The sequence below is a fragment of the Macaca nemestrina genome, chromosome 6, assembly GCF_043159975.1.
Source record: "Macaca nemestrina isolate mMacNem1 chromosome 6, mMacNem.hap1, whole genome shotgun sequence".
Taxonomy (NCBI): domain Eukaryota; kingdom Metazoa; phylum Chordata; class Mammalia; order Primates; family Cercopithecidae; genus Macaca; species Macaca nemestrina.
Window position 1 is genome coordinate 40,384,494 of NC_092130.1, and position 26,030 is coordinate 40,410,523.

Below are 26,030 nucleotides of genomic sequence, written 5' to 3' on the forward strand. Positions count from 1 at the left end.
ATCGTGTATCTAACAGTAATTGAAAAATACCGCTATTAGTTAACCTAAGTATTCCAGGCTGGGTCAGAGAAAATGGTAGTAGATTTAATTCTATTTCTTTATCTCCTTTGTCTAGGCTCCAAACACTATATCCCAGTCTTAACAGGGAGATTAGGCCGGGCGCGGTGGCTCAAGCCTGTAATCCCAGCACTTTGGGAGGCCGAGACGGGCGGATCACGAGGTCAGGAGATCGAGACCATCCTGGCTAACACGGTGAAACCCCGTCTCTACTAAAAAATACAAAAAACTAGCCGGGCGAAGTGGCGGGCGCCTGGAGTCCCAGCTACTTGGGAGGCTGAGGCAGGAGAATGGCGTGAACCCGGGAGGCGGAGCTTGCAGTGAGCTGAGATCCGGCCACTGCACTCCAGCCTGGGCGACAGAGCATGACTCCGTCTCAAAAAAAAACAAAAACAAAAACAAAAACAAAAAAAAACAGGGAGATTATATATTATTAAACATATCTTTACAGATTAAAACATAGAGACTTAGAAAGTGAAGGAAATAGTTTTAATGTTTTTTAAAATTTTTGAGCCCTATCTCATTTTAAAAGAAATTAAAAATTTTATTTATTACACTTTGCTTTATGTGAGAGTGAATCCTAGAAAAGTTTGTGTAGGTAATTTTTAGTTAATTGTATCATTATTTCAATGCTGGCTAAATGATGATGAATAAAATAAAAATATGCATGCATGTATTCCTATATAAAACCTCAAACACGTACACACAATCTATCATCAAGATTAGATGGACTGTCTCTTGTTCTTCTGCAGACTAACCTAAAGTTTAGGTTTTGTTTCTACTTTTTCTCCAAGGCTTTTGTTGCTATTTCTACAAAGTTGATATTACCCATAAAATACTTTGGGGAGATGGACACATTGTGTGATTTATCCAGGGATCTGTACCCCTTTAGGAATGTCCCTTTATGGTTTACATCTTTGCCTTATATACTTTTCTCCTCCTTTTCCTCCTGGTGAATTCCAACTTACATTTTAGAAACCTGACTTCATCATCACCTCCTTGGTGATACGTTTCTTGACAGAATTAAGCAGTTCTTGTTAGTGCATCTGTGCCTTGTACATACTCCTTTTGCTGTATTTATCATACTGCAGGGCATTTCTATGTTTACAGGTGTTTCCCCTACCAGTGTGTTAACTTCTTGGGGGTAGAGCCATGTGCTCAGTATTTGATTACTTAACTGACTGGGTAGTGATAAAGGAGTAACATGAATGGCTGTCCAGGGGCATCAGCCTGGTGGAAAATGTTGAGAGTGGATGGTGCACAACATTATTGTGGTTCTCTGGGAAAAGGAATATCTTAAATCTTCTTTCTACTCTGTGAAGGTTCTAATGGGAGAAAGCACTGATATTTGTAGGATCTGGAATTCTTCTTACAAGTTTTACTTTTATTTATTTATTTTTTTTGAGACGGAGTCTTACTCTGTCGCCCAGGCTGGAGTGCAGTGGCACAATTTCGGCTCACTGCAACCTCCGCCTCCTGGGTTCAAGCAATTATCTGCCTCAGCCTCCTGAGTAGCTGGGATTATAGGTGCACGCCACCATGCCCAGCTGATTTTTTGAACTTTTAGTAGAGATGGGGTTTCACCATCTTGGCCAGTCTGGTCTCGAACTCCTGACCTCAGGATCCGCCCACTTCAGGCTCCCAAAGTGTTGGGATTACAGGCGTGAGCCACCGCACCAGGTCACGAGTTGTACTTTTTACATAAATAACAATTAAGATAATTTAAATGAGAAAATATACCCACAGTGTCACTATCAAATCATTAGTTATTTTCATTTTTCCTTATTCCTGGAGGTATTTATTCTTAAAATGTTGGATTGCTTCTATAAAGTGTTTTACTGTTTCCTGTGTTTTAATTTTACACAATAACCCCTCCTGATTTTAGGTTTTAAATGCCTTGTAGAGAGATCACTGTCATAATGCATTTTTATATCGACTTTACCACTTAAGCTCAAAGCAAGTATTCAGATGCTTGACTGACATTATTCAAGCCACCAAAGTATTTTTAGAGCCTATAATAGTTCAGATACTATATAGGTTCTCAGTATACAAAACTGAGTAAGGTGTAATCCCTACCTTTACAAAAGTTGTAATTGAGGAGTCATAAGTAAAGTACCATGTATACATAGTATACAGAAACCATTCATAGAGACTATTGTGAGTTGCATAGGAAACATTTATATTACTACCCATATAAAGTTATTAAACTGAACCAACGTTAAAGAATGACATAATAATAATTATTATTATTTATTATTTATTATTATTATTATTATTATTTGAGATGGAGTCTCATTCTGTCATCCAGGCTGGAGTGCAGTGGTGCCATCTGGGCTCACTGCAGCCTCCGCCTCCTCAGTTCAAGCTATTCTCCTGCCTCAGCCTCCCAAGTAACTGGGATTACAGGTGTGTGCCACCATGCCTGGCTAATTTTTTTGTATTTTTAGTAGAGATGGAGTTTCACCATGTTTGCCAGGCTGGAGGAATGACATAATTATAATCATTATCCTGATTTGGCATTTGTTCATTTAACATACACTTTTGAGTGCCTACTGGGTGCTAAGTAGTAGCCCCCAATTAGTCTCCAGAACTTGTCATTTTCATTATAGCAATTCTAACTCGCTGATAATAGTTTGCTTATTTGTTTTTTGTAGGTTTGTTTGTTGTCTATTTTTCCCCACTAGAATGTAAGCTCCATGTGAAAAGCACCTAGTAAGCACTTTTGAATGCCAGGCACTCTTCTGGGAATACAGTATTGAACAAAACCAATATGGGCTCTTTTCACATGGAGCTTATATTCTAGTGGGGAAAAACAGACCACAAACAAACACACAACAACCAAATAAATGAGCGAACTATTATCAGCAAGTAAGAATTGCTATAATGAAAATGACATGTTCTACAGACTGACCGGGGTCTACTCTTTAGGTGGCAATCGTTTAAGATCCCTCTGAGGAAGCGACTGATACCTGAATGACAAGAGGGAGCCAGCCTTGCAAAGGTCTGAAAAGATCTTCAGGTGTAGAAAATAGCAAATGCAAAGGCCCTGGGGCTGGTACACAGTTGGTGTGTTTAAGGAACAGCAGGTGGGTGTGTGTGGCTGGAACTGGACTGAACTAACAAGAAAGTGACAGGACATAGGGTTGGAAAAGTAGGCAGAGGCCAGGTAATGTAAGACCTTCTAGGTTCGGGTAAAGAATTTTAATTTTATTCTAAATACAGTGGCAAATTTTGGAGAATTTTGAGCAGGGCAGTGATATCCAATTTGCATTTTAAAAAGCTCTTTTGTAGGAAATTCATAGTTAGGAGGTGATTATGGTAGTCCAGGGTGGAAATGATTGTGACTTGTCTAAGTGATGGTAGTAGCTGGTAGCAGTAGAGATAGGAATAAATGAAAGGATTTGTGATGTATTTTGGAGGTAGAGTTGACAAGATTGGGATTAAATGTGGGTGGTTAAGGAAATAGTGGATTCAATGTCTTGTAGGATTTTTGACTTAAGCATCTATCTATGTAGAGGGCAATGCAATTTACCAAAATAGGAAGGAGTGAGTTTGAAGATGGGATTGGAAATTCATGTTCTTTTTTGAGAATGTTAAATTTCAGTTGCCTGTTAGACTTTTAAGTAGAGATGGCAAGAGGATATGTAGTTCTGGGCTTCATGAAAAAGTATTTGTATAGAAATACAAATGTAGTGGCCGAGAGCGGTGGCTCATGCCTGTAATCTCAGCACTTTGGGAGGCCGAGGCAGGCTGATCACCTGAGGTCAGGAGTTTGAGACCAGCTTGACAAAATTGGAGAAACTCCGTCTCTACCAAAAATACAAAATTAATTGGGGGTGATGGCACATGCCTATAATCCCAACTACTTGGGAGACTGAGGCAGGAAAATTGCTTGAACCTGGGAGGCGGAGGTTGCAGTGAGCCAAGATCACACCATTACACTCCAGTCTGGGCAACAAGAGTGAAACTCCATCTCAAAAAAAAAAAAAAATTAGAAGAAAATAAATACAAATGTGGGAGTCATCAGCTCTTAGATGTATTTAAAGCCATAAGAGCAGATGAAATTATACCTATGGAATGAGGGTAGATGGAGAAAAGAAGGAGGTCCCTGTACTGATGCTGGGGGAATACTAACAATTTGAGGCTGATCAGAGGAGGAATATCCAGAAACAACTTTAAGAGAGTAGCCAGAGATAGAGTAAAAACCAGAACTGTGAGATGTAACAGAAACCAAAAGAAGAAAGTGTTTGAAGAAAGGAATGATGAATGTGTCAAACATTACTGAGAGATGGAGGAAGATAGGGAAAGGAGATGATTGTTGAACTTGGTGACAAGTTGCGATGTGTTGAGAAACAGTAGGTGGGAAAGTGGAGACAGAGACCATGGACACCTGATTCAGGATTTTTTGCTATAAATGGAAGGAGAAAAATGGGACAATGGGTGGAGGTGATATGAAATTAATGTTTTATTTTAATGAATGATATTAAGGCAGGTTTATTTGCTGATGGGAATGAGTCAACAGACAGATAAAAACTTACAATGTAGCAGAAGGAAGAGAGAATTGAGTGGAGTCCTTGAAAAGGCAAGAAAAGATGGTATCTGGAAAACAACTGCAAGTGCTGGTTTTTGACAGGAACAGGGACAGTTCTTTCAATGTAACAGAAGAAAGGTAGGCAGTGTGAGTACAGGCATGGAAAGATTAGCATATTTGGTAGTAAGAAGAAGGGAAAATGTCTGTCTGATTTTTTCCTCCTTCCATGACATAGTTGAGTTTATCAAAACAAAATAATATGCCTACCATTATGTACAAAGGAAGTACGCTAGATAGTCTCTAGATAGTCTTATCTAAGGTACTGTTTCAGCATCTATTTCTCTCTAACAAACTACAGTTGATCCTTGAGCAATATGGGGTTAGGGACACGGACATCCTCTCTGCCTGTGCAGTTGGAAATCCACATATAACTTTTGATTTCCCCAAAAATTAATAAGTTAATAGCCTATTGTTGACTGGGAAGACTCGCCGATAACATAAACAGTCAATTAACACATATGTATATTATACACTGTATTCTTACAATAAAGTAAGCTAGAGAAAAGGAATGTCATTAAGAAACTAAAAGGAAGAAAAAATATATTTACTATTCACCGAATGGAAGTGGTCTTCCATTGTCATGGTCTTCACATTGGGTAGGTTGAGGAGGAGGAGGAGGAGGTAGAGGAAGGGTGGGTCTTGCTATCTCAGGGTTGGCAGAGGTGGCAGAGGTGGCGGAGGTGGAGGAGGTGGAGGAGGTGGAAGGGGAGGCAGGAGAGGCAAGCGCATTCAGTGAGAGTTTCACTGGAAAAAATCTGTGTATATGTGGCCCCATGCAGTTCAAACCTGTGTTGTTCAAGGGTCAGCCAAACTTCCGAACTTAGTGGCTTAAAACAGCAATTTATTATTTCTCACTTTTTGGTAGATTGACTTCTGCTTCACAAGGGTTGGCCAGGGTCCTGAGAATGGTGAAATGTCCAGAATGGCCTCACTCTCATGGCTGGCAGTTTGTGTTGGCTGCCAGCTGGAAGCTCTGCTGGGGCTGCCAGCCAGAGGCCTTGGTTTTCCTCCATGTGAGCCTTTTCACACAGATGGTTGGGTTTCCTCACCCCATGGCAGTCTCAGGGGTGAAGGACTTCCTACATGTTGGTCAGCTGGATTGTTTGGGAGGGATTCAGTATTAGGTTAGTTTCAGCTTTGGGGCCATATTTTATAATTTATCTCTTCATACAATCTATAACTGAGAAACCATATCCATATTTTGACTTGCTAATTAAGACTGTCCGATAAGACTTCTTAACAACAACAGCTGTGATTTTTCTCAGACCTAGAAAATAAGTAAAGCTTCATTTCCCCTTTGGTGACTTGAATTTCTTTTCCCAGGTAGAAAACTGCCACCTGTCACCAGGACTCCTCTTATTTTTCTGTGCACATGGCAGATTTATCCTGGGTGCAAATTTTAAAAGTCCCATTTCCCTCGCTACACACGCACTAGTTACAGCATTTTTCTGAGGCACTGTCAAGTACCAGTGAAAAGGGAGCACTGACTCCGTGATCACACACAGGAAAATGAAGAGCCCTTGCTTCTGACCCCATGGATGTAAACACAGTCAATGTGAAACTATACTTAAAGCTTTGTGTTCCCAAGATAATGAGAAAAAGGAAATCTGAAAAAGTGGCATGTTCATGAGTGAGAAATGGTGGAGTCCAAAATATGGAAGAGAGCTAACTGACAAATCCCAAAATCATGCGGCTTCTGGGAAAAGCCACTTGGCCCATACAGATATCCCTATAGCTTTTCATTGCAAAAAAGTTGGAATGTAAACATGATAATTCATTATAAAGTGAATTCTGTTTTCCCCTGAAGTTACATCACAAAACATGCAAACAAAAAATACCTGAAATTGAACATGAAGTTCCATTAGAAAAATGTATTTTTGGTGAGGAAGTGATAGGGAGGGGAACTAGTCCATGCAATATTTTAGACTTGTATCACCCTTGCACCCTTATGTCTACTAGAAATTGAAATTACGGTTAAGCTGAAATACCTTATCTTTGCCATGTTTCCTGTATCTCACAGCATTTTCCCTACTTTTGCCAGCACGTCCCCTTTCCAGACCATGGAAATTTCTTTTATATCTGAGGTTCTTTCACGACTGAAGGGTTCTTTCATATCTGAGGGCTGTCCAATAAACTTTCTACAATGATAGAACTGTTCTGTATTTTCACTGTTCAATACAGTAGCCATTAGTTACATATGATGACTGAATGCTTGAAAAGTGGCTAGTGCAAATGAGAAACATTTAAAACTTTATAGTTAGCTTTAGTTACTTACAACTAAAATATAAATAGACACATGTGGTTAGTGACTACCACATTGGACAGCGAAGCCTGGTGTCTCACTTGTAGCTCATGGAATTCTGCTCCTCCTTTTCTCTAGATGATGAAAAACCTGAGCTGATGGACAATGCCCATAAGCGTATTGTGATATTGCAACTCAGGTTTTTCATTAATGTAATTACTACAAATAAATACTATATGATAGTGCTTAGTGTATATTATATGATAGTAAATACCATATAGTATTTATTTGGAGTAATTTGATTAATGTTGTATCCCTCACTGGATCACAGGCTTCTTAGGAGTAAGGGCTTTGTCTGTTTTTTCTCACTTTTATATTATGCCCAGCACCTAGTACAGTATCTGGAACATAGTAGGTGCTCAATAAAGATATGAGTAAATGAATGAATTAAAGAATATCCAAACACCTTTGATATAAATGAGAAATGAGGACTCCACTATCTACTGTGTGTATGTGTGTGTGTGTGTGTGTGTGTGTGTGTGAGAGAGAGAGAGAGAGAGAGAGAGAGAATGGGAGAGAGATTGATTCTAGAGAATAATCTAAACATATGGAGAGGAGACAAAGACCAGGTTATTAAAGAGAAATAGAATTGATTGCATAATACTTCAGAATCAGAAAGTTAGCTTTATTAATAATAAGACTCTTCTTAAGCATTTACTATATGCCAGACAGTACCCTAAGTACTTTACATGAAGTATCTCATGTAATCCGCGTAAGCTAACACTGTAGAATACGTACTGTTATTATCCCCATTTTACAGATGATATGGAGGATGACAGGAGTAATTTACTGGAGGTCACACAGCAAGTAAGTAGTAGAACATGCATTTAAACCCAGGTAGTCTGGATTCAGAGCCTACCTTCTTAACCACAATGCTGTATTGCCTTCTGTTTGATTATGTCCATATGGTGACAGAAGCTTAGTGACCTCAAATGTCTGCATCAGGTCTTTTGTCTAAATTTAAGCTTCAGTAAACCAGTATCTCCTGGAGGTTTAGGCCTCTTTCCAGCAGTGCACATGGAGGGGAGGTGGGAATAGTAGCATAAGGATAATAGGATATGAAAATCTGTAAAGGATTCTTTTTTCTCAAAGACTCAAACAAATATTTTTATATCTAGGATTTTTTGCCTTCTAATAATAAGGGGAAAATAAAAGTCTTCTCTTGAATAAAATGAAATGCAAAATAATATCTCCCCCTTCTCCAAATCTCTGGTCTGGTAAAAGAGATGAATGAAAGCTAAGAGTTACTGTTATCTTTGTGTGAATGAGAGTTTTACTTCGCTTTCCCTCTCCCTTCCCTCCTCTCTATCATAAATTTAGTGCTCCATAAATAGTCCAAGGTTGGCATTCCTATTTAGGTGCTTCTTTGTTTCATGTAAGAATAGCTTATCTTCCCAAGCTAGTTATACTGTTTGCCCCCCAACTCCCACCCATCAGATTCACTCTTTGCCCTCCCTTGTCCTGCCTGGAACCCTGTACATTGACTTCTGTGGGTTCCCTCATCCTTTGGCTTCTGACTGTGGTTCATTCAGCAGAAACTTGGCATGGGGGTAGGAGGAAAAGCAGAAAGGAGAGACTGGATTGTTTCTTCCCCCTTCTTTCTCCCTACTTTACTGCCACATTCTTGCAGGAGCTGCCTGATGGCCCCTTCGATGTGACTCCAGTACTTACTGGGATCTTCTTCTTTACCTCACCCCTGTATGTCGAGGGAAGGGAATGTTTTACCGCTCATGCAGGCCCCTGGGTATCTCTACTGAGTCTTGTTTCCCTTAGCTTGGCCCACATCTTTGTAGATAGTCCCTTTAATAAGTTATTTTCAGCAAACTGTTTTGAATAGAATAGTATTTCCTGCTTGGGACCCAGCCTGATATATTTTGCCTCTAGTGGTTTTCAATTTTCTTAACGGCTGGAAGAGGCCTCAGGTAGATTGTTCCATAAACTGGATTATGAGATTGTGTTGCTTTGTTTCCAACATTGCTCAGGGGAGAGATACTCTGAATGTAGCAAGCATGTGTACCCTGTTACATGTATCAGAAATAGCTCATCAGGCTTTTTTTTTTTTTTTTAACCCTTGAATGAAATGAACTCAAGATTATTTATTCCCTTTGCCCAGAGACTGATCATCAAGCAACCTTGTGATTACTAAATTGGTTTCCTAGGTATCCTGATGCAGAGAAAGGGGTATCTTGGAGGGTGGACACCAACAGTTCAGATCCTTGAAAAGTTTAATCCTCTCTTATATTGATCAAATGGATTGTTTTTAAAGAAAAGAAAAGAAGAATACAGTGTCCCTTCTTCCCCTTCCACATGCATACCACCTTTTTCCTTTCCAGCTTGCATTCCTCTTTTCTCTCTCTCTCTCTCTCTGATTTTTTTCTTTTTGGTTTTTGCTTGCTTTTGCTTATGGCTTCAGCCCTGTGTTAAAATGAAGATTCCATTCCTCAGCTCTATAAACTAATCTGTATCCATTCTTCTATACTGTGTCCATAGTCTGTCTGCCTTCCTGTTTTGATAAAAGAATAATTTTTCTTGTCAAAGACCAGCTCCTCTCTTTGTGCTCTTACACTCATCTCTCTTGTTCTCTCAAGGATTTCCATTCCTCACTTACTATCCACTTTCTCCCACAACAGTTTCTTCCTTCTTCTTGGAACATTCCCATTGCCATTTGAGCATGCTCTGACATCTCCTATTTTAATAAAAACCCTTCCTTGACTCCATATCCCCCTCCAACTAGTGCTCATTTCTCTGTTCCTCTGCACAGCAAAACTTTTTGAAACAGTTGTTTATACTGGCTGGCACCACTTCCTTACCTTTCATTGACTCCATTCTGGCTTCCTTCCAGGAAGCCATCACTCCACTGAAGCAGCTTTAGTCAAGGTCATTAGTGACCTCCATGTTGCTGAATTCTATTGCCACTTCTAATCTTACTCAGCCTCTTATAAACATTGGACACAGCTGACCAGTCCCTTTTTAAAATACTTCTCTTGGCTTCTGTGGCACCATTCTTACAGTTTTCTTTCCTGACTCCTCCTCCTCTATTCAACATCTAAACGTTGGTTTGCTGAGCACTTGACATGTGACTAGTGAGAAATGAGATATGCCGTAAAACATAACATTCACTCTGGATTTCAAAGACTTAGTATTTAAAAAATGAATGTAAAATATCTCATGAATAATTTTTTACATGGGTACATGTTGAAATAATAACATTTTAGATATATTGTTATTAAAATTATTCTATTTCTTTTTACTTTTTAATATGGCTACTAGAAAATGTAAAATTACACATGTAGCTCATATGTGTGGCTCACACATTTCTACTGGACAGTGCTGTTCTAGAACCTCTTCCCTATTACCCTTCTCATTTCATCTTATCTAGTTCTATAGCTTTAAATACCAACTATATGTTGACTCCCAAATGTAGACCTTTAATTCTAACCTCATATTTTAAGCCAAGACTTACCTACCCACTTGTGCTTGAATTTCCATTTGCATGTCTAACAGGCATCTTGGTATTAATACGTCAAAAATGGAATTTTCTATTTCTTTCAACTACTGAATTTCTCATCTCAACCAATGGTGCTGTCCTCTGTCCAAGCCAAAACTTTAGTCATCTGTGATTACTCTATTTTCCTTGCCTACTTCATCCACTCTAGCAAGTCTTGTTGGTTCCATCTTCAAATTATATCTAATTCCATCAATTTTTCTTTATCTCCATGGCTACTACACAAGTTGAAACCACTGTCATCTCTCCTAGACTACTGCAAAAAAAACAAACAAACAAACAAAAAAAGCAAAAAAAGACCAGGACAGGACACTGCCAGCTTCCTAACTGGTCTTGTTGATTCCACTCTTCTACCATGACAGTCTCTGCCCCATACCTCAGAGTGATCTCTTTTAATTTTAAATCGCATGGTGTCTACTTCAACTCTCCAGTGACTTCCCATTGTACTTAGAAAATAATCCATACTTACTTTGGATACAAACAAACAAACAAACTTACTTTAGTTTGCAAGGCCCAGCAAGAGTCTCGTCACTACTTGTCTCCCTGACCTCATCCCATACCACTCTTCTTCCTTGTTATAACAATCTCTAACCCCACTGGCCTTCCTTCCTTACTTTGATCATGTCAAGCTCATTATTTCCTCAGGCCTTTTGTGTGGGATTCTTCCCTCTGCTTCAAATGCTCTGCTCCCAGTGTTTTGTGTGGCTGACTCCTCTTCATTCTTCACGTCTCAGCTCAAATTCCGTCTTCTTAGAGAAACCATGCCTGTAAGCACTGTCCTGTCCTGGTCATTTTTTTTTTTCTTGGAATCTCTCTTTGTCGCCCAGGCTGGAGTGCAGAGGCGCTATCTTGGCTCACTGCAACCTCCGCCTCCTGGATTCAAGCAATTCTGCTGCCTCAGCCTCCCAAGTAGCTGGGACGGCAGACGCCGACCACCATACCCAGATTTTTTTTTTTGGTAGAGATGGGATGTCACCATGTTGGCCAGGCTTTTCTCAAACTCTTGACCTTAGGTGATCTGCCCACATCAGCCTCCCAGAGTGCTGGGATTACAGGCGTGAGTCACTGTACCTATCCTGTCCTGGTCATTTTCAATCCAATCATACTCACACACCTCTCTCTTTATTTCCCCCTCTTTTCTTTCTATCACTGAATTTATTTTTGTTTATTTCTTCCTTTTAGTGTCTGTCTCCCTTTACGAGTGTAAACTGTTCAAGGGCAGAGGCCTTATGTGTCTTATTTGCCTCTACGTTCTTAGCATCTGATAGAAAGCTTGAAACAGAGTAGGCGCTAAAGACACTTTTGAATGATAAGTTCTAAAATAAGTATTAATCAAATGGATGTTCTAAAAGAAATAATGAAATAAAAATACTATTGGAATGAATAAGTTCATTTTGAAATGAATAATATAGGATGCCTTAGAAATGAAGGCATAACATAAGGAGTTATGCATTACACTTTAACAGATGTTAATCCTTTATTGTGACTGAGTTTGTCATATCAGCAAATATTGAGGGCCTAGCATTTGCAAAACACACTGTCTCTGCCCTTAGAATTGTGAGAGCCGAGAGAGCAGTGGGACACTGAGCCTCTGAAATACAAAGGGGAAGGATGACATTAAAGGAGAAGTGGGGTGTGTGTGTGTGTGTGTGTGTGTGTGTGTGTGTGTGTGTGTGTGTATAAGAATCAAGAACGGGTGCCCGCTCAACAGATAACAGCTCACCTGACTCCAATTTTGCCTAGATTTTAGCTCTAGCAGGAACCATGGCTATTATTTCTTTAGCATCTGGGGCAGTGCTATGCATAGCAGATTTTTCAATAAATGTTTCTGGAAGAATGAATAAATAAATTTAGGAATTGTAACAAAAACTCACGGAAAGTAAAGTCTTAAAATTACTGACTTCGGATGATATTGAAGTGCCTAGAAACCACATGAAAAAGAATGCACATGAACTAAAAACTATAAAGTAGAAACAGATGAATTGGACACTTGAAGGTACCCTAGCATGAGGATTTGGGACTAAGAGAATAATTCCTTTTTCTTGTCCTGCTTCACGCCCCCAGAGTTGAATCAACCTCAGAGTTCCTGTTGACCTCAGGAGAGGATTCCAAAAACACAAATCAGGAAAACAGAGTGGGGGAAATCTTTGAAAGTTAAACAGCAAAAACATCCATCTTGAGGACATCTCATTTTTTCCCAATCCAAGTTAGATCTGCTATGACATGTAAAAGAAAATGAATGATGATGTTGATCATGAATGTATTATCTGGTTGTGATAATAATGGACAGATGTATCTGTGTCCAGACCGTACTTCTGCTATGGTCTATTTTAGGGAGCTTCTGGATTTTAATCTAAAAGTCATATCTGGAAAAGAGATAATAATTTGTGTTCACATAGCACTCTTCATCCAAAGGTCTCAAAGCACTTTGCAAAGGAATAATTATTATTATCCCAGATGGAACAATTCAGACAGAGGGGCTGCTGCCCTTTTCAGCAAATTGGGGAGTGGAAGCCCCTTGACTCCAAACATAGCCATAGGCTATAAATTATTGAATCCTGGCCTCTCTTGATTGGGAACTGGAACTACCAATGAGAGGCTTTTTTTTTTTTTTTTTAAATAAAGCAGAAAATCAGGCTCCAATCTTAAGAATTTCAGCATGTGTTCAAAACATATGAAAGTGAATGCTTTTAAAACTGATGAATTTTGGGCAAAGTATGGCTACTTAAAATAAGAAAAGTGGTTATTACAGTCAAACTAATAATGGTTAACATGTGCTGAACACTATTCTAAGTGGGTTATACATATTATTTTATTTAAGACTCATAACAATTTTAATGATGTAGGAATATATATCATTTTACTCACTTTACAGTTGAGGAAACTGAGACAGAGAACGTAAGTAGCTAGGCCAAAATGTCAGTCAAGCAAACTGGCAGAGCTGGAATTCAGACGCAGGCAGTTTGACTCCAGAGACTTCACACTTAGCAAGTTTCTCTGTGTCCAGCTACTGTGTGAAACATTTCACATGAATTAACTCACTTAATCCTTACACAACTCCTAAGAAGTAGATATTTTACTGGGGGCCCCTCCCAAAAAAGGAAATCAGAGAAATTAGAGACCTCTTAGATGATAATGAAAGTGACACCAAGAGACCGCCTCTTACCCAGGGAGTTCTGACGGTGCTATGCATGAGGACGTGCTTTGGCAATGGACAAGCTTGGATTAGAGTCCCAACTGTGTCTGTCATTTGGAAAGTTATTAAACCACTATAAATTTTCCAGTTGTGAAATGCAAAGTAGTTAAGGCTCAGAAATGAAAAGACTTAAAAAGGTGAAGTGGCCGGGCATGGTGGCTCAGCCTGTAATCCCAGCACGTTGGGAGGCTGAGGCGGGAGGATCACGAGGTCAGGAGTTCAAAACCAGCCCAACCAAAATGGTGAAACCCTGTCTCTACTAAAAATACAAAAATTATCTGGGTGTGATGGCGCGTGCCTGTAATTCCAGCTACTCAGGAGGCTGAGGCAGGAGAATCGCTTGTACCCGGGAGGCAGAGGTTGCAGTGAGCCGAGATCACGCCACTGCACTCCAGCCTGGGTGACAGAGCGAGACTCCATCTCAAAAAACAAACAAACCAAAAAGGTGAAGTGACTTGTCCAAGCTCACGTTCCAGTAGAGGTGGAGTCAGGATTTTGAAAAGTAGACAAAAGAGCACTGGGCCAGGGGTCAGGGAATGAGGGCTATTCCTGCTGCCAACAAGGCTGTGTGACCTTGAGCAAATCAAATAATCTCCATAGTCTCTGTGCCTTCCTCTGTAAAAGAAGGACATCAGGCTACATTGATACTAAAGTCTTCCCCAGTGCTAACATTCTGACTCTCAATATCTGTTTTCTGTTTAGTCCCTTGTTTGAAAATCCTTGGAGGAAAAGAAATTAACCACACAGAACCTGAAAGTGACTCTGGAAGCCAAATTTAGAAAACAGATTTCAAAAGGAGAAAAAATAAGTTTACAAAATTTCTTTATTTAGAAAGCGAGACTGCCCTGCAAAGTGTTCGGCTTGATTTGTGAGACTCAGTGACCAGATAAAGGCCATACAGATCTCCTTGATTAGCCAGTTCTCCTAGCTGCAGTAAGCCATGAACCTGGTTCAGTGGCCCTTTCTGGCCTGCTATCCTGGCTAAAGCTGGAAGAAGCCCATCCTGTGTGGGAGGGATCCGAGAAAAGAAGCCAAGCTTTTCATGTGGGTGTTCTATCTTGAATTCAGAATGTCTATACCATTCTGTCTACTTCTGTTTTTGTTCTTAGTGATTATTATATAGTGACACAGCCCACTGCTACCATGAACCAGTTTTTTTCACAACCTTGTGCTAAGCCATGGTATAGTGAACAGGTCTGGCTTCCATTTCTTTATGTGGTCCTATTCAAAAGTGTGAGATTGAGTTTGTTATAAATCTTGGCAAAAAAAGATATCCATAGCTTTGTGATCTTGGGAAAGTCACTTAAATTCTCCGTGTGTCGATTTTCCTCATGTTTTTGTAAAATAATGCTTATCCCATGTGCTCTTCAGTGTTATGAATTTCGAATAGTGTATATGTGGAAGTAGTTTGAGGAAATTAAAGACCTCTTAGACGACAATGAAAGCGATGCTGGCCAGGCAAGGTGGCCCACGCCTGTAATTCCAGCACTTTGGGAGGACGAGGCGGGTGGATCACTTGAGGTCGGGAGTTCGAGACCAGCCTGGCCAATATGGTAGAACCCCGTTTCTTCTAAAAATACAAAATTAGCTGGGAGTGGTGGCGGGACCCTGTAGTCCCAGCTACTTGGGAGGCTGAGGCAGAATTGCTTGAACCTGGGAAGCAGAGGCTGCAGTGAGCCAAGATTGCACCATTGCACTCCAGCATGGGCAACAAGACTAAAACTCTGTCTCAATAAATAAATAAATAAATAAATAAATAAATAAGAGAGAGAGAGAGAGGAAAATAATATATTTATTCTTCATGACATATGCTATTGAAAAATTGTATTGCTTTTTTTTTTTTTTTTTTTTTTTTTTGAGATAGGGCTCTGTTGCCCAGGCTGGAGTGCAGTGTTATGAGCCTTACTGCAACCTCTGCCTCCTGGGTTCTAGCATTTCCCTGCCTCAGCCTCCCAAGCAGCTGGGATTACAGGTGAGCGCCACCACGCCCAGCTTTTTTTTTTTTTTTTTTTTTGGTAGTAAAGATGGGGTTTCACCATGTTGGCCAGGCTAGTCTTGAACTCCTGACCTCAAGTGATCTACCCCACTTAGCCTACCACAGTAGGCTAATACCACTTAGAAATTCGCAGCTTTTAGATTGGGAACCACCAGTGTAAGTAAAATATTAATAATTCTCAACTTTAAGTTTGGCCCTTACTGTGCACCAGACATTGTTCTAAGCACTTTACATATTATCTCACATAATCCACATCCTCCTCATCCTTCTAGTCTCAGCTTAAATGTTATCTCCTCAGACAAGCCTTCTGTTATCCAAGTAGACCTATCCTCTCCCCTTTCCATTATTCTCTATCATTTCATCCTGTTTATTTCCTTCAGGATACTCAGCAATACAAGTAATTAGTTACCCATTTGTGTACTTGTTTACTGTTGTCTTCCCAGTCAGAGTATGAGCTTTGAGAGCACAGACATGTACTGTTGAACAGTTTGGTTTACCACAGTGTACCCAGTAACATATAGTGCCTCAGTGACTGGCACAGAGGAGCCATTTGATTGAATATTTATTGAAAGCACATAATAAGCAAAAAATGGCTTTATGAAGTAGACCCTATTATTTTCTCCTTCATACTGATAAGGAAACTAAGGCCTAGAGAGTAAAATAGACTCATCCCAAAGTTGGTAAGTCACAGAGTTGCTTTAAAACCCAGCTCTTCTGGTTTCCAGAAAACAAATTCTTCACTACGACCCTCGTCTCAGAAACAGAAGACTGAGTTCAGTCCTGGCTGTGTGAGATCTTGAGTAAGTCCCCTATCCCCTCTGGGACTTTTTCTTTCATTGAAAAATGAAAGAGCGGATGTCGCTATCTTCCTTATAGTGATGTTTTGTGATTTATGAGATCTGTGATCTATGAAAATGAAATGGGGGACACTGAAGGAGCCAACAAGGTTGGCTTGATGCCTTTAAAAGTGCCAATTTTCAGTTATTTTCTTCCTTCTCTCCTTCTTTCACTGGAGATTTGCTAATCCTTATTTTATGCCAGGCATTATGTTGGAGGTAATAGGAATCCAAAGGCGAATAGGATATATACATAGTCCCTTACATTAACATGCCTGGCCTGATGGGAGATGCAGACCCATTAAATGGCTGCTTGAAATACAGTATGGGCCATATCCCAACAGTAATACTATGCCATGAGTAAGGCTCATGGCAATACAGAGGAGGAAGGGATTAATTCCATCATCTATGTGTATGTTGGTGGAAGTAGAGGTGGATATGTAGGAAGGGAGATGCAGTATAATGCTGAGCTGGGCCTTGGGAAAAGAATAGTTATCCATGTGGACAAGGTGGAGGTGAGGCTTTCTGGACACAAGAGACATTGTGTGCAGAAGCACACCAAGAAACAGCATGAAGTGCTGAGGATTGCTAGGGTGGGGGGTTGGCTCTTAGGATATGAAGTTGGCTAGACAAAGAGAGCCCATGACGAGCCTTGCTGAGGAGTTTGGACTTGACTTCTGAGAGCGGTAGCATGGCCAAATTGTGCTTACATTTTATTTTTAGAAGGATCACTCTGGCATTGGTAGGACTGGAGATAGGTGATGAGGTGAAAGGAGTGGAGACCAGTTAATAGGCTTTGAAGTTGTCCAAGTGAGAGATGATGAGGACTTGGACTTCAGGTGTTTGCAGCAGAGTTGGAGTGGAAGTAGATAAATTGGAGATTATTTTAAAAGGGAGACCCAAAGGCCTTGGTGATTAATTGGATGAGGAAGAATAAAAGATGAGATGAAGGGACTCATTGTAATGGATTGATATAGTCTAAAAGAATAGAACAGTGGCATTAATAATTATAGGTGATTTGGAGTGAAGTGGAAGAAATAATGATGTTGGTTTTGGATGTATTGAGTTTAAGATGTCTCTTAGCTGGGAGGAAAGGTGTAGCTCTCTCTACTTCCTTTCCAGAATAGCAGTCCTAGCCTAAGTCAGTCATCCTTGGACCAGTTTCCTGTGGAGCCAAGTTCGGTATAAAATTCCCCAAGATCTCACTGGCATTCCTGAGCTCCACATCTTTCAAGGTTAAAAGCTGAGTGTTGAAAACTCCCTGGACCCTCACTGATAGGCAAATGGATTATGGAGCTGGGTGTGTGTGTGTGTGTGTGTGTGTGTGTGTGTGTGTGTGTGTGTGTTTTAAATCAGATGCTGGCTCCAGTGCAGCAAACTCTTCTGCCTCTTGCAAGCATCAGCCTTGGAAAAACAAAACAAAACAAAACAAACCTTTTTTATGGAGCAACCTCTGGCCCTGACAGGCTCTGGCTCTCTATTGGCTCCCAAGAAGCCCCCCCACCTCTCTTAGCAGATTTTTAAAAGATTAGGTTGTACAGTGCTCAGCCAGATCCTCACGTGGCTGCTGAAGAAAGGCCAGAGTGTTGGGGACTGGACCCTTTCTCAGCCACCACTTCGGTGTCCTCAACGCTGAGACAAGACACCTTGTAGCTCAACTCTTTCCATAATGACGGGGCTGGGATCCTCCCCCACCTCAAGTCGAATATCCAGCTCTCACCAGGCGGTGGCAGGACCGAGCACGTGGTATCATTTAGGGGCTGGGCTCCAGGGTCCTCCTAGGAAAGAGGACAGCCCAAGAGGCGAGAGGCTGGCCGGCCACCCTGGCCATGGCAACCTCTCTGGCTCCTACAGCTGCCGGCCAAAGGCAGGGGGCACGCCCTGCGTCCCATTCCCACGTTCATAGGATGGTGTCAGGAGCCCGTTATCTCTTCTCCGCCTTCTCCTCACGCACCACCCCTACTGTCATACCGATAAATTCCGAGAGCAAAGGGTGGCACGATTCCTCCCTCGCCCCTGCGGGCTGAAGGCGGGCACTAAAGCAGTGCAGTCCCAAGCTTCCCCTGCAGAAACCGCGCTCCCCACTCAGTCCGGGGGCAGAGGGGGCGCGAGAGAGCAAGTGGGCGGGCGTCCCATCCTCCGCATCCTCCTCCAGGTCCTGGCGCACAGGGTGGGAGCGCTGCGCTGCGCCGCGCTGCGCATCGCGGCCCGCTTGCCGCCTGCCCCCTGCCCTAGCTGGGCCACCTCCCCGGGCTGCCGGTGGAGGGCTAAGAGGCGCTAACGTTACGCTGTTTCCGGTTTTCCAGCGGGCTCTGTTTCCCCTCCCAAGGCGGCGGCGGCTGAGCGGCGGAGCCCCCCAAATGGCCTGGCCAGATGCGGCAGGTTTGCTGCTCAGCGCTGCCGCCGCCGCCACTGGAGAAGGGTCGGTGCAGCAGCTACAGCGACAGCAGCAGCAGCAGCAGCAGCGAGAGGAGCAGCAGCAGCAGCAGCGAGAGCGGCGGCAGCAGCAGGAGCAGCAGCAACAACAGCAGCATCTCTCGTCCCGCTGCGCCCCCAGAGCCGCGGCCGCAGCGACAGCCGCAGCCCCGCAGCTCCGCAGCCCGGAGAGCCGCCGCCCGTTCGCGAGCCGCAGCCGCCGGCGGCATGAGGCGCGACCCGGCCCCCGGCTTCTCCATGCTGCTCTTCGGTGTGTCGCTCGCCTGCTACTCGCCCAGCCTCAAGTCGGTGCAGGACCAGGCGTACAAGGCACCCGTGGTGGTGGAGGGCAAGGTACAGGGGCTGGCCCCAGCCGGCGGCTCCAGCTCCAACAGCACCCGAGAGCCGCCCGCCTCGGGTCGGGTAGCGCTGGTAAAGGTGCTGGACAAGTGGCCGCTCCGGAGCGGGGGGCTGCAGCGCGAGCAGGTGATCAGCGTGGGCTCCTGTGCGCCGCTCGAAAGGAACCAGCGCTACATCTTTTTCCTGGAGCCCACGGAACAGCCCTTAGTCTTTAAGACGGCCTTTGCCCCCCTCGACACCAACGGCAAAAATCTCAAGAAAGAGGTGGGCAAGATCCTGTGCACTGACTGCGGTGAGTCGCCCCCTCCCTTTGCTGGAGAAAGGGGGGAGGGGCGAGGTGGTGGAGAATGGGGGTGGGGCAGGGAGGTGCTGCAGGTGCCCGGGCCTGGCAAAGTCCGGGCGCTGGGGGGTGGGGCCGCCCCTGGGCAGGGCGCCTGGCACGGGTGGGTGAGGGGGTTGGGGTTGAAGAGAAGGAGGATCAGGCTCAAAGTGTGCCAGGGGCGGGGGGCGGAGGGAGGCGCTGGCCTGTGCCAGCGGGGATCTGCGGCTGATGTATGGCATGTGGGGCTGGAAAGCTGCCATCATAGCCCAGTAGCGGAAGGAAAAACGGAGAGGTCCTGGCGGCGCTGGCCTGAGGCTCAGTGTCAGGAGTGACCCTCGGAGGCCTTGCCCGCTCTGTTCCCGCGGGCCTGCCGTGCCCAGGCTGGCAGGGTCTGCAGAAGCAGCTGGGCAGACTCCCAGGCTGTGAAGGCCTCCGCTTACAAGTTCTCCTAGGGAATGATCGCCCCCGCCCCCTCCTTCCTCTCCTGGGCTGGTTGCTCTGCTCATCCACACCGCTGGCGCAGGCAGAGTTGGACTTTTTCTGCTACTGTTTTCCGTCCTCCATGTGGCTCCAGTTTTTTTCTCCATCGTGATTGTCTGTTTTTGCTAAGCAGGTAGCCCATCTTTTTCTTAAGACTAGCAAGCAGTCACCTCTTTTTTTTTTTTTTTTTTGTAATAGCTGTTTCTGGGGGATATTACAAGGTCTGTTGATTGCGATGATGATGAAAGAGAGTAACTTACTTCTGTTGAATGCTTTAAGTTCAGCTCTAACGTCTTACTCGCCAGATGTATTTGACTGCATCTTTCATCTTCATGATGTTGGATGCTGCACAGGAATGCAGGTGATTAGAAACAAAACACTGAAATCTGTAGATCTCTGCAGCTGGGAATGGAAGTCTCCCATGTCAAAAGTCAAAGAAATGTCAGTCTAAGAGCTTTTTCTTCTTGTCCCTGAATCCAGTACTTACTTCTTAGTAAGATATTTCAGATCAAATTGACCCACACTGGAGCATTTGGTGTAAGCCCGTCTCGTGCTTATTCACGTTGGGGTTTCTTTTTGTCCCAACTAAAGCTGAATTTGTTGGCATGTGGTATGACTTGCTGGACTGTGTAATCGCTGAATTATGATAGATGTCCTGTACTCTCATAGAAATTGGTATGTTTACCAGTTTACCAACTGATTCTAGGTAGTGTAGACAGGCTTTGTTTGAGTAGCAAAATATGTGTAACAGCTTATAGTAAGTTTTGCTGCCCTCATCTTTCTAGATCAATACCTATGACTTTTGGAAGCTTTCCTCCCCCACTCCCTTCAGGAGGCAAATTTTAGGAGTTTACTTATGGGAGTATATCTAGGCACTAACTGTGTTAAACTGTGATCACTTTAATGAGAAGAATCTTGGCAATGTCTTAATAAGAAGTGGAAAACTTTGGGGGATAACAGCCGTTTATCACCCTGACATTATCCTTAGGAATATCGTCGACTGCTTTTTAATATTAGTTTTATGTTCTGAAATGTTTTATGATGACAAGCAGAGACCAGCTAAGAATTTCTAGTTTTTTATTCTATTGAGTATTTTATCTGAGATCCCTTGGGGAGCTGTGAAACAGTATTATACAGTGGAAAATAGATAGTAAAAATATTTATTGAACCTTGTTCAAGGACAGCTTCTGTTTGGTTGTTGGTGAGTTGCTCCTGCATTTGCACAGTGTATATCTCCACATAATCCCTAGTCTGGGCTGCTGAGGACTTGATGGTCTTTGTCAGACAACCCCATAGAGTAACTGGCTTCTCTGCTCCCTTGTCTCCCTCCTTCTACTTTCTCCTTCCCCCAACACAATATGCCTCATCAATTACACATTGTTTGTTCTAGTGAGCATTTAATAGCTTAACAGTTGAATGCGGAAATCATGAAAGATTTGAGGGTCAGAAACATGGTCTGTTTCGAGATTATGATCATCTCATATTATCAAAATAGCATGTGTAGTACAGTTCTTAAAAAGATACATTTAGAACTGCAATCACTGGTAAAGGAAGGGCCCTCACATATCACAAATTATCAAGGATCAGGAATGTGTATGGCAGTAAACATTTTAGAATGCAAAAAATTGCTTTGAATTGATATTCAAAGGAAAGTGTATAAATAGGTACTATTTTGGGGAGCCTTATATAAGGGGATTAGAAATTAAAGTACCTATTTGTGAGACTTGTGGAATTGGTGATAATATAACAGGAGAGCATAAACTGCATTTTCTTATTTTCTGCTGTGTGGTTAAAGAAAACATGTACTGGTAATGGTATATTAAATAAGGAAACAAAATCATCCTAACTAACCACAACACTGTCCTTGTGCTTAGCAGGAAATAACTAACAAATTCATTTTCTGTTTTCTATTCTAAAGAAAGCCCTCTGGGCCACAGGGTCATTGGGAACATTTTCTCCTTGGAGCAGATTTGCCCATTGCAAAATAGGGAAACTGGCACTTGGAAACTGTCGTCGTGGCCGTTATATTAAGCAACTGAGGTTGCATTGTTGCTTTGTTTAGCTAGTTTCGGGTCTGAGTGTGTGTAGGTTCTGAGAGGTGTGGTTCCCTGGGAGGTCATCTACAAAGCTTGTGGGGTTTTTTTTTGGGGGGGGGCACCATATGGAGGGATAATATTGTGTTTAAAAATTGGCCTCAGGAGCATCAATGCGGGAGGTCACACTGAACCTCTTCTTATCAGTCCTTGTAAATGGCTCGTTTCCAACCTGAAATGTTGACCTGAAGTCTGTAATATAAGGTGGGGAAAGGTAGACAGGGGTCTTGCTGGAATAGCAAGACCTGCCAGAGTGGTATTTTTACATATCTAATGGGTATCATTTATCCAGAAAGAGTACATCTGGTGATAGAGTTGAGTAAAATCTTTGCATTTCTTAGAAGATTGCATGTATGGAGGAAGGTGTTTTCTGTACCTTCTGTGGAAAGGCAAGGAAAAAGAGTTAGAAAGACCTTGCAGGGATCAGCAACTCTGTACAATCTTATAAAAGCATCCTGTTCTGCAAATAGTCCTGCATTTTAAAAGATGGTTGCATATATTTTGGTATAATTACACCCTATCTTGTTGTTTTCTTATATTCATGTTTTTAAGCAGTTTCCTTATTGAATAGATGCAGTAAATAGCATAAAAAATAAAGATCATTTCTTTCTTTGGGATTTCCTGATTAGCGGTTTTCCAGTGTATAGTGTACTTTGTTGTTAAACAAGGAAAGGTGTATTCCTGGAGAATTTTACATTCTTTAGGATAGTTTTAAATTAATGTGGCACCCAGATTCACATATTAGAGAAAGGTGGTTCACAAAATTCAGTATAGCAAAAGCGACTACATATTTTTAAAATGCTGTTTATTTAAAGAATCTTTTCTTCCCTAGCCAGCTGGAAACCCAGCTGTGCTGCAGCTTGAAGATGGGAAAGTGAAACTAGATTAGAAACTGACCAGTCCTAGTGATGAGGACTAGAGGCATGGTTGCAGATTTAAGGATTGAATTACCACCCTAAAGTCATTATTTCTTGTAGTGGCTGCTTTCCTTGGCAGACTGCAATTCTTGGGGGCAGGAACAATAGCTTATCTCTGAGGTCTTCTTTCTCTGAGCTCTCCTGCCCCCCAGTGTTTCGTACTTTGCCTGGTTTATAGAAGGACTCTCCATCAGTGTCATTTGAATGGGTAAAGTCAAGTGAAGTTAAAGAAAGCCTCCAGATTAATACTAAAACAATCTTAACTCTCTGACCTGTGACATCAAGTCCTGTGCTGAAAAGCTGAGTTTGATGATAGCCTTTACCTGTCGCTATGGGAACCTTTCTTCCAAAAGAATCATTATCAACTAGAGTACTTAACCACAATGTGCTTAATCATTGTGCTGATTAGTGTTAATGGGATTTGAGCGGTGGAGAATAAAGATCTTGCTGGAAAAGACCCTCTTATTTTTTTTCTTTTGGAAAGTAGATTACTACTTGCCCACCCCCAAATTTAAACAAAAATAAAACAACCATGGTTTGAATTAACAAACAGTTTGGGAGCTAGGGATGGTGGTGTATTAACAATCAGGTGACTAACTTCCTCTCAGCCCCTAATCAAAGCAAACGTGTTTCCCCTTTACCATCCTCTTTTATCTAGGGGATTTTAATTTTATTTTCTAATATCAATTAGTTTTTTCTTTACAAAATTATATTTATATTTTTGGAGCTGTAACACACTTATATGGCTCAAAATTCAGAAAATACATAAAAATATATGAAGAAAAGTTTCCTTCTTAACCCCCGTTCTCAGCTACCCAGGTTTAAGGCTCTGTGGTAAAATATTCAAGAATAATTTATTCTTGAAGTGTGTGTTTCTCTAAAAACACAATGTTTTTCAAAGTAGTCCTTTTTTTTTTTGATGGAGTCTTGCTCTGTCACCCAGGCTAGAGTGCAGTGGTACATTCTTGGCTCACTGCAACCTCTGCCTCCCTGGTTCAAGCGATTCTCCTGCCTCAGCCTCCTGAGTAGCTGGGATTACAGGCACCTGCCACTGCGCCTGGTTAATTTTTGTATTTTTAGTAGAGACAGGATTTCACCATCTTGGCCTGGTTGGCCTCCAACTCCTGACATCGTGATCTACTCACCTCGGCCTCCCAAAGTGCTGGGATTACAGGCGTGAGCCACCGCTCCCGGCCCAAAGTAGTCTTATATTTTCTTTCGACAGAGGAAGAATGTTAATTTTGCCATTAAGTCAATTTTGTGGTAAATTCTTCCCAGGTAGTACATATTTTCTTAACCTGGCCCAAGATCTTATCTACCTAGTTCTAATGATCTCTGAGTCCTCTATCTCAAGTGTCTAGTTAAAGGATCCTTTCTTGTCAATACCTTACCTCACAGATATAATTCAAGACTCAGGAATGAAAATACCAACTTATTTTTCAGATACTTTGCCATTAAGTTTTCCATGACAATACATTTTATAAGTCTTAATTGGGATGCTCAAAGGAGAGATCCAAAGTTTTATCACTGGGATTCAGGGCTGCATCTCAACCCATACAGCAATTCTTACTGTTTCACCCACTTGGTGATCTCACAGTAGCGTCCATGTGGGAGATCACATGATTTCACAGATAAAAAGAGAAAACTCGGCCGGGCGCGGTGGCTCAAGCCTGTAATCCCAGCACTTTGGGAGGCCGAGACGGGCGGATCACGAGGTCAGGAGTTCGAGACCATCCTGGCTAACACGGTGAAACCCCGTCTCTACTAAAAAATACAAAAAAAAAAACTAGCCGGGCGAGGTGGCGGGCGCCTGTAGTCCCGGCTACTCGGGAGGCTGAGGCAGGAGAATGGCATAAAAACCCGGGAGGCAGAGCTTGCAGTGAGCTGTGATCCGGCCACTGCACTCCAGCCTGGGCGACACAGCGAGACTCCGTCTCAAAAAAAAAAAAAAAAAAAAAAAAAAAGAGAAAACTCCACAGTGCATGATTGCTTTGATTTTCATTCAGAAGCCAGAGTCCCCAGTTGTCAATGAAGAGTTTGATTTGGACCATATTCATGCACAGCTGGTACAATTCCAGGGAATTTAGTTACCTGAATACTGTTCTGAAGTACATTTAAGGTAACTAATTTGAACATAGCATTAAAATTTCAGAGGAACAGGGAATTGCCATTTGGATACATAGGAAAAAAGTAAATATGCAAATATCAAAACAGCAGAAGTCTTAACCCTCTAAACGCTGTTTGCTTAGTGGCATTTGGCAATTTTGAAAATTTGGGAAAGGAATGGTGGTATCAGTATCATTGAAGTTTCCCCAATGCAGTTTTCAACAACTTGTTCTTAGATCTTTCTTTGCAAGGTCTGAAGTGTTGTTAGTATAATTTGCACTAAAAGTAAAAGAAATCTCCCCCCAAATTTTGTGTTTGGATGGATGGGTGTATATGGTGTGGGGATTTTTGTCTTACTTGTTTCTAGCAAGTTAACCCTCTCCTCCCACTTACTTTTTGGAATTTGTACATAGAAATAAGTCCAGTTTATGAATTTCAAGAGATGATACAGGGAATTCTTTAGGAAACTAGGGAAAGTAGATGAATTAATCGGTAGAAGTGCTAAATTATGACAAGTTCGAACAATGACTTTTATATTTAATTAAAGCAGACTTCTTTAAAAACAGTAATACATGCAGATGAATCTTGCTGAGCTAGAGCTCCATGTCAGATTGTAAGACCTGAAGCACACATAGAGGATGATTAAAAGGTATTAGGATGACATGAAAGGACATCCTGTACCCAGGCAAAGAGCTAGGGAGCTTTTGCCAGTCTGGGGACAAAAGACAAATTCACACTTATGGAGTGTGATTAATTGCTGCTAATCAGCTATAATGTTTTTGATAATTATGAAATTACGTTAAGAAGCCTTCCTTCTCTGGCTAGTTGGGAGAATGTGGCATATGAGCTCCATT

At 42.0% G+C, this 26,030-nt stretch overlaps 1 protein-coding gene across 4 annotated transcripts in view; it reads left to right on the plus strand.

Moving 5' to 3' along the window:
• Nucleotides 1–26,030, plus strand: part of LOC105467248 (neuregulin 2) — a 266,503-nt gene that overhangs the window by 49,345 nt on the left and 191,128 nt on the right. For 3 of the 4 annotated variants that reach the window (XM_071098316.1, XM_071098315.1, XM_071098317.1), the window contains exon 1: nt 16,867–19,550. In XM_071098316.1, coding sequence (XP_070954417.1) covers nt 18,857–19,550 — 694 coding nt within the window. In that variant the 5' untranslated portion in view covers nt 16,867–18,856. Of the gene's footprint in view, nt 1–16,372; nt 16,448–16,866; nt 19,551–26,030 lie in introns of those variants that run through there. The other variant, XM_071098314.1, reaches the window with a different exon arrangement.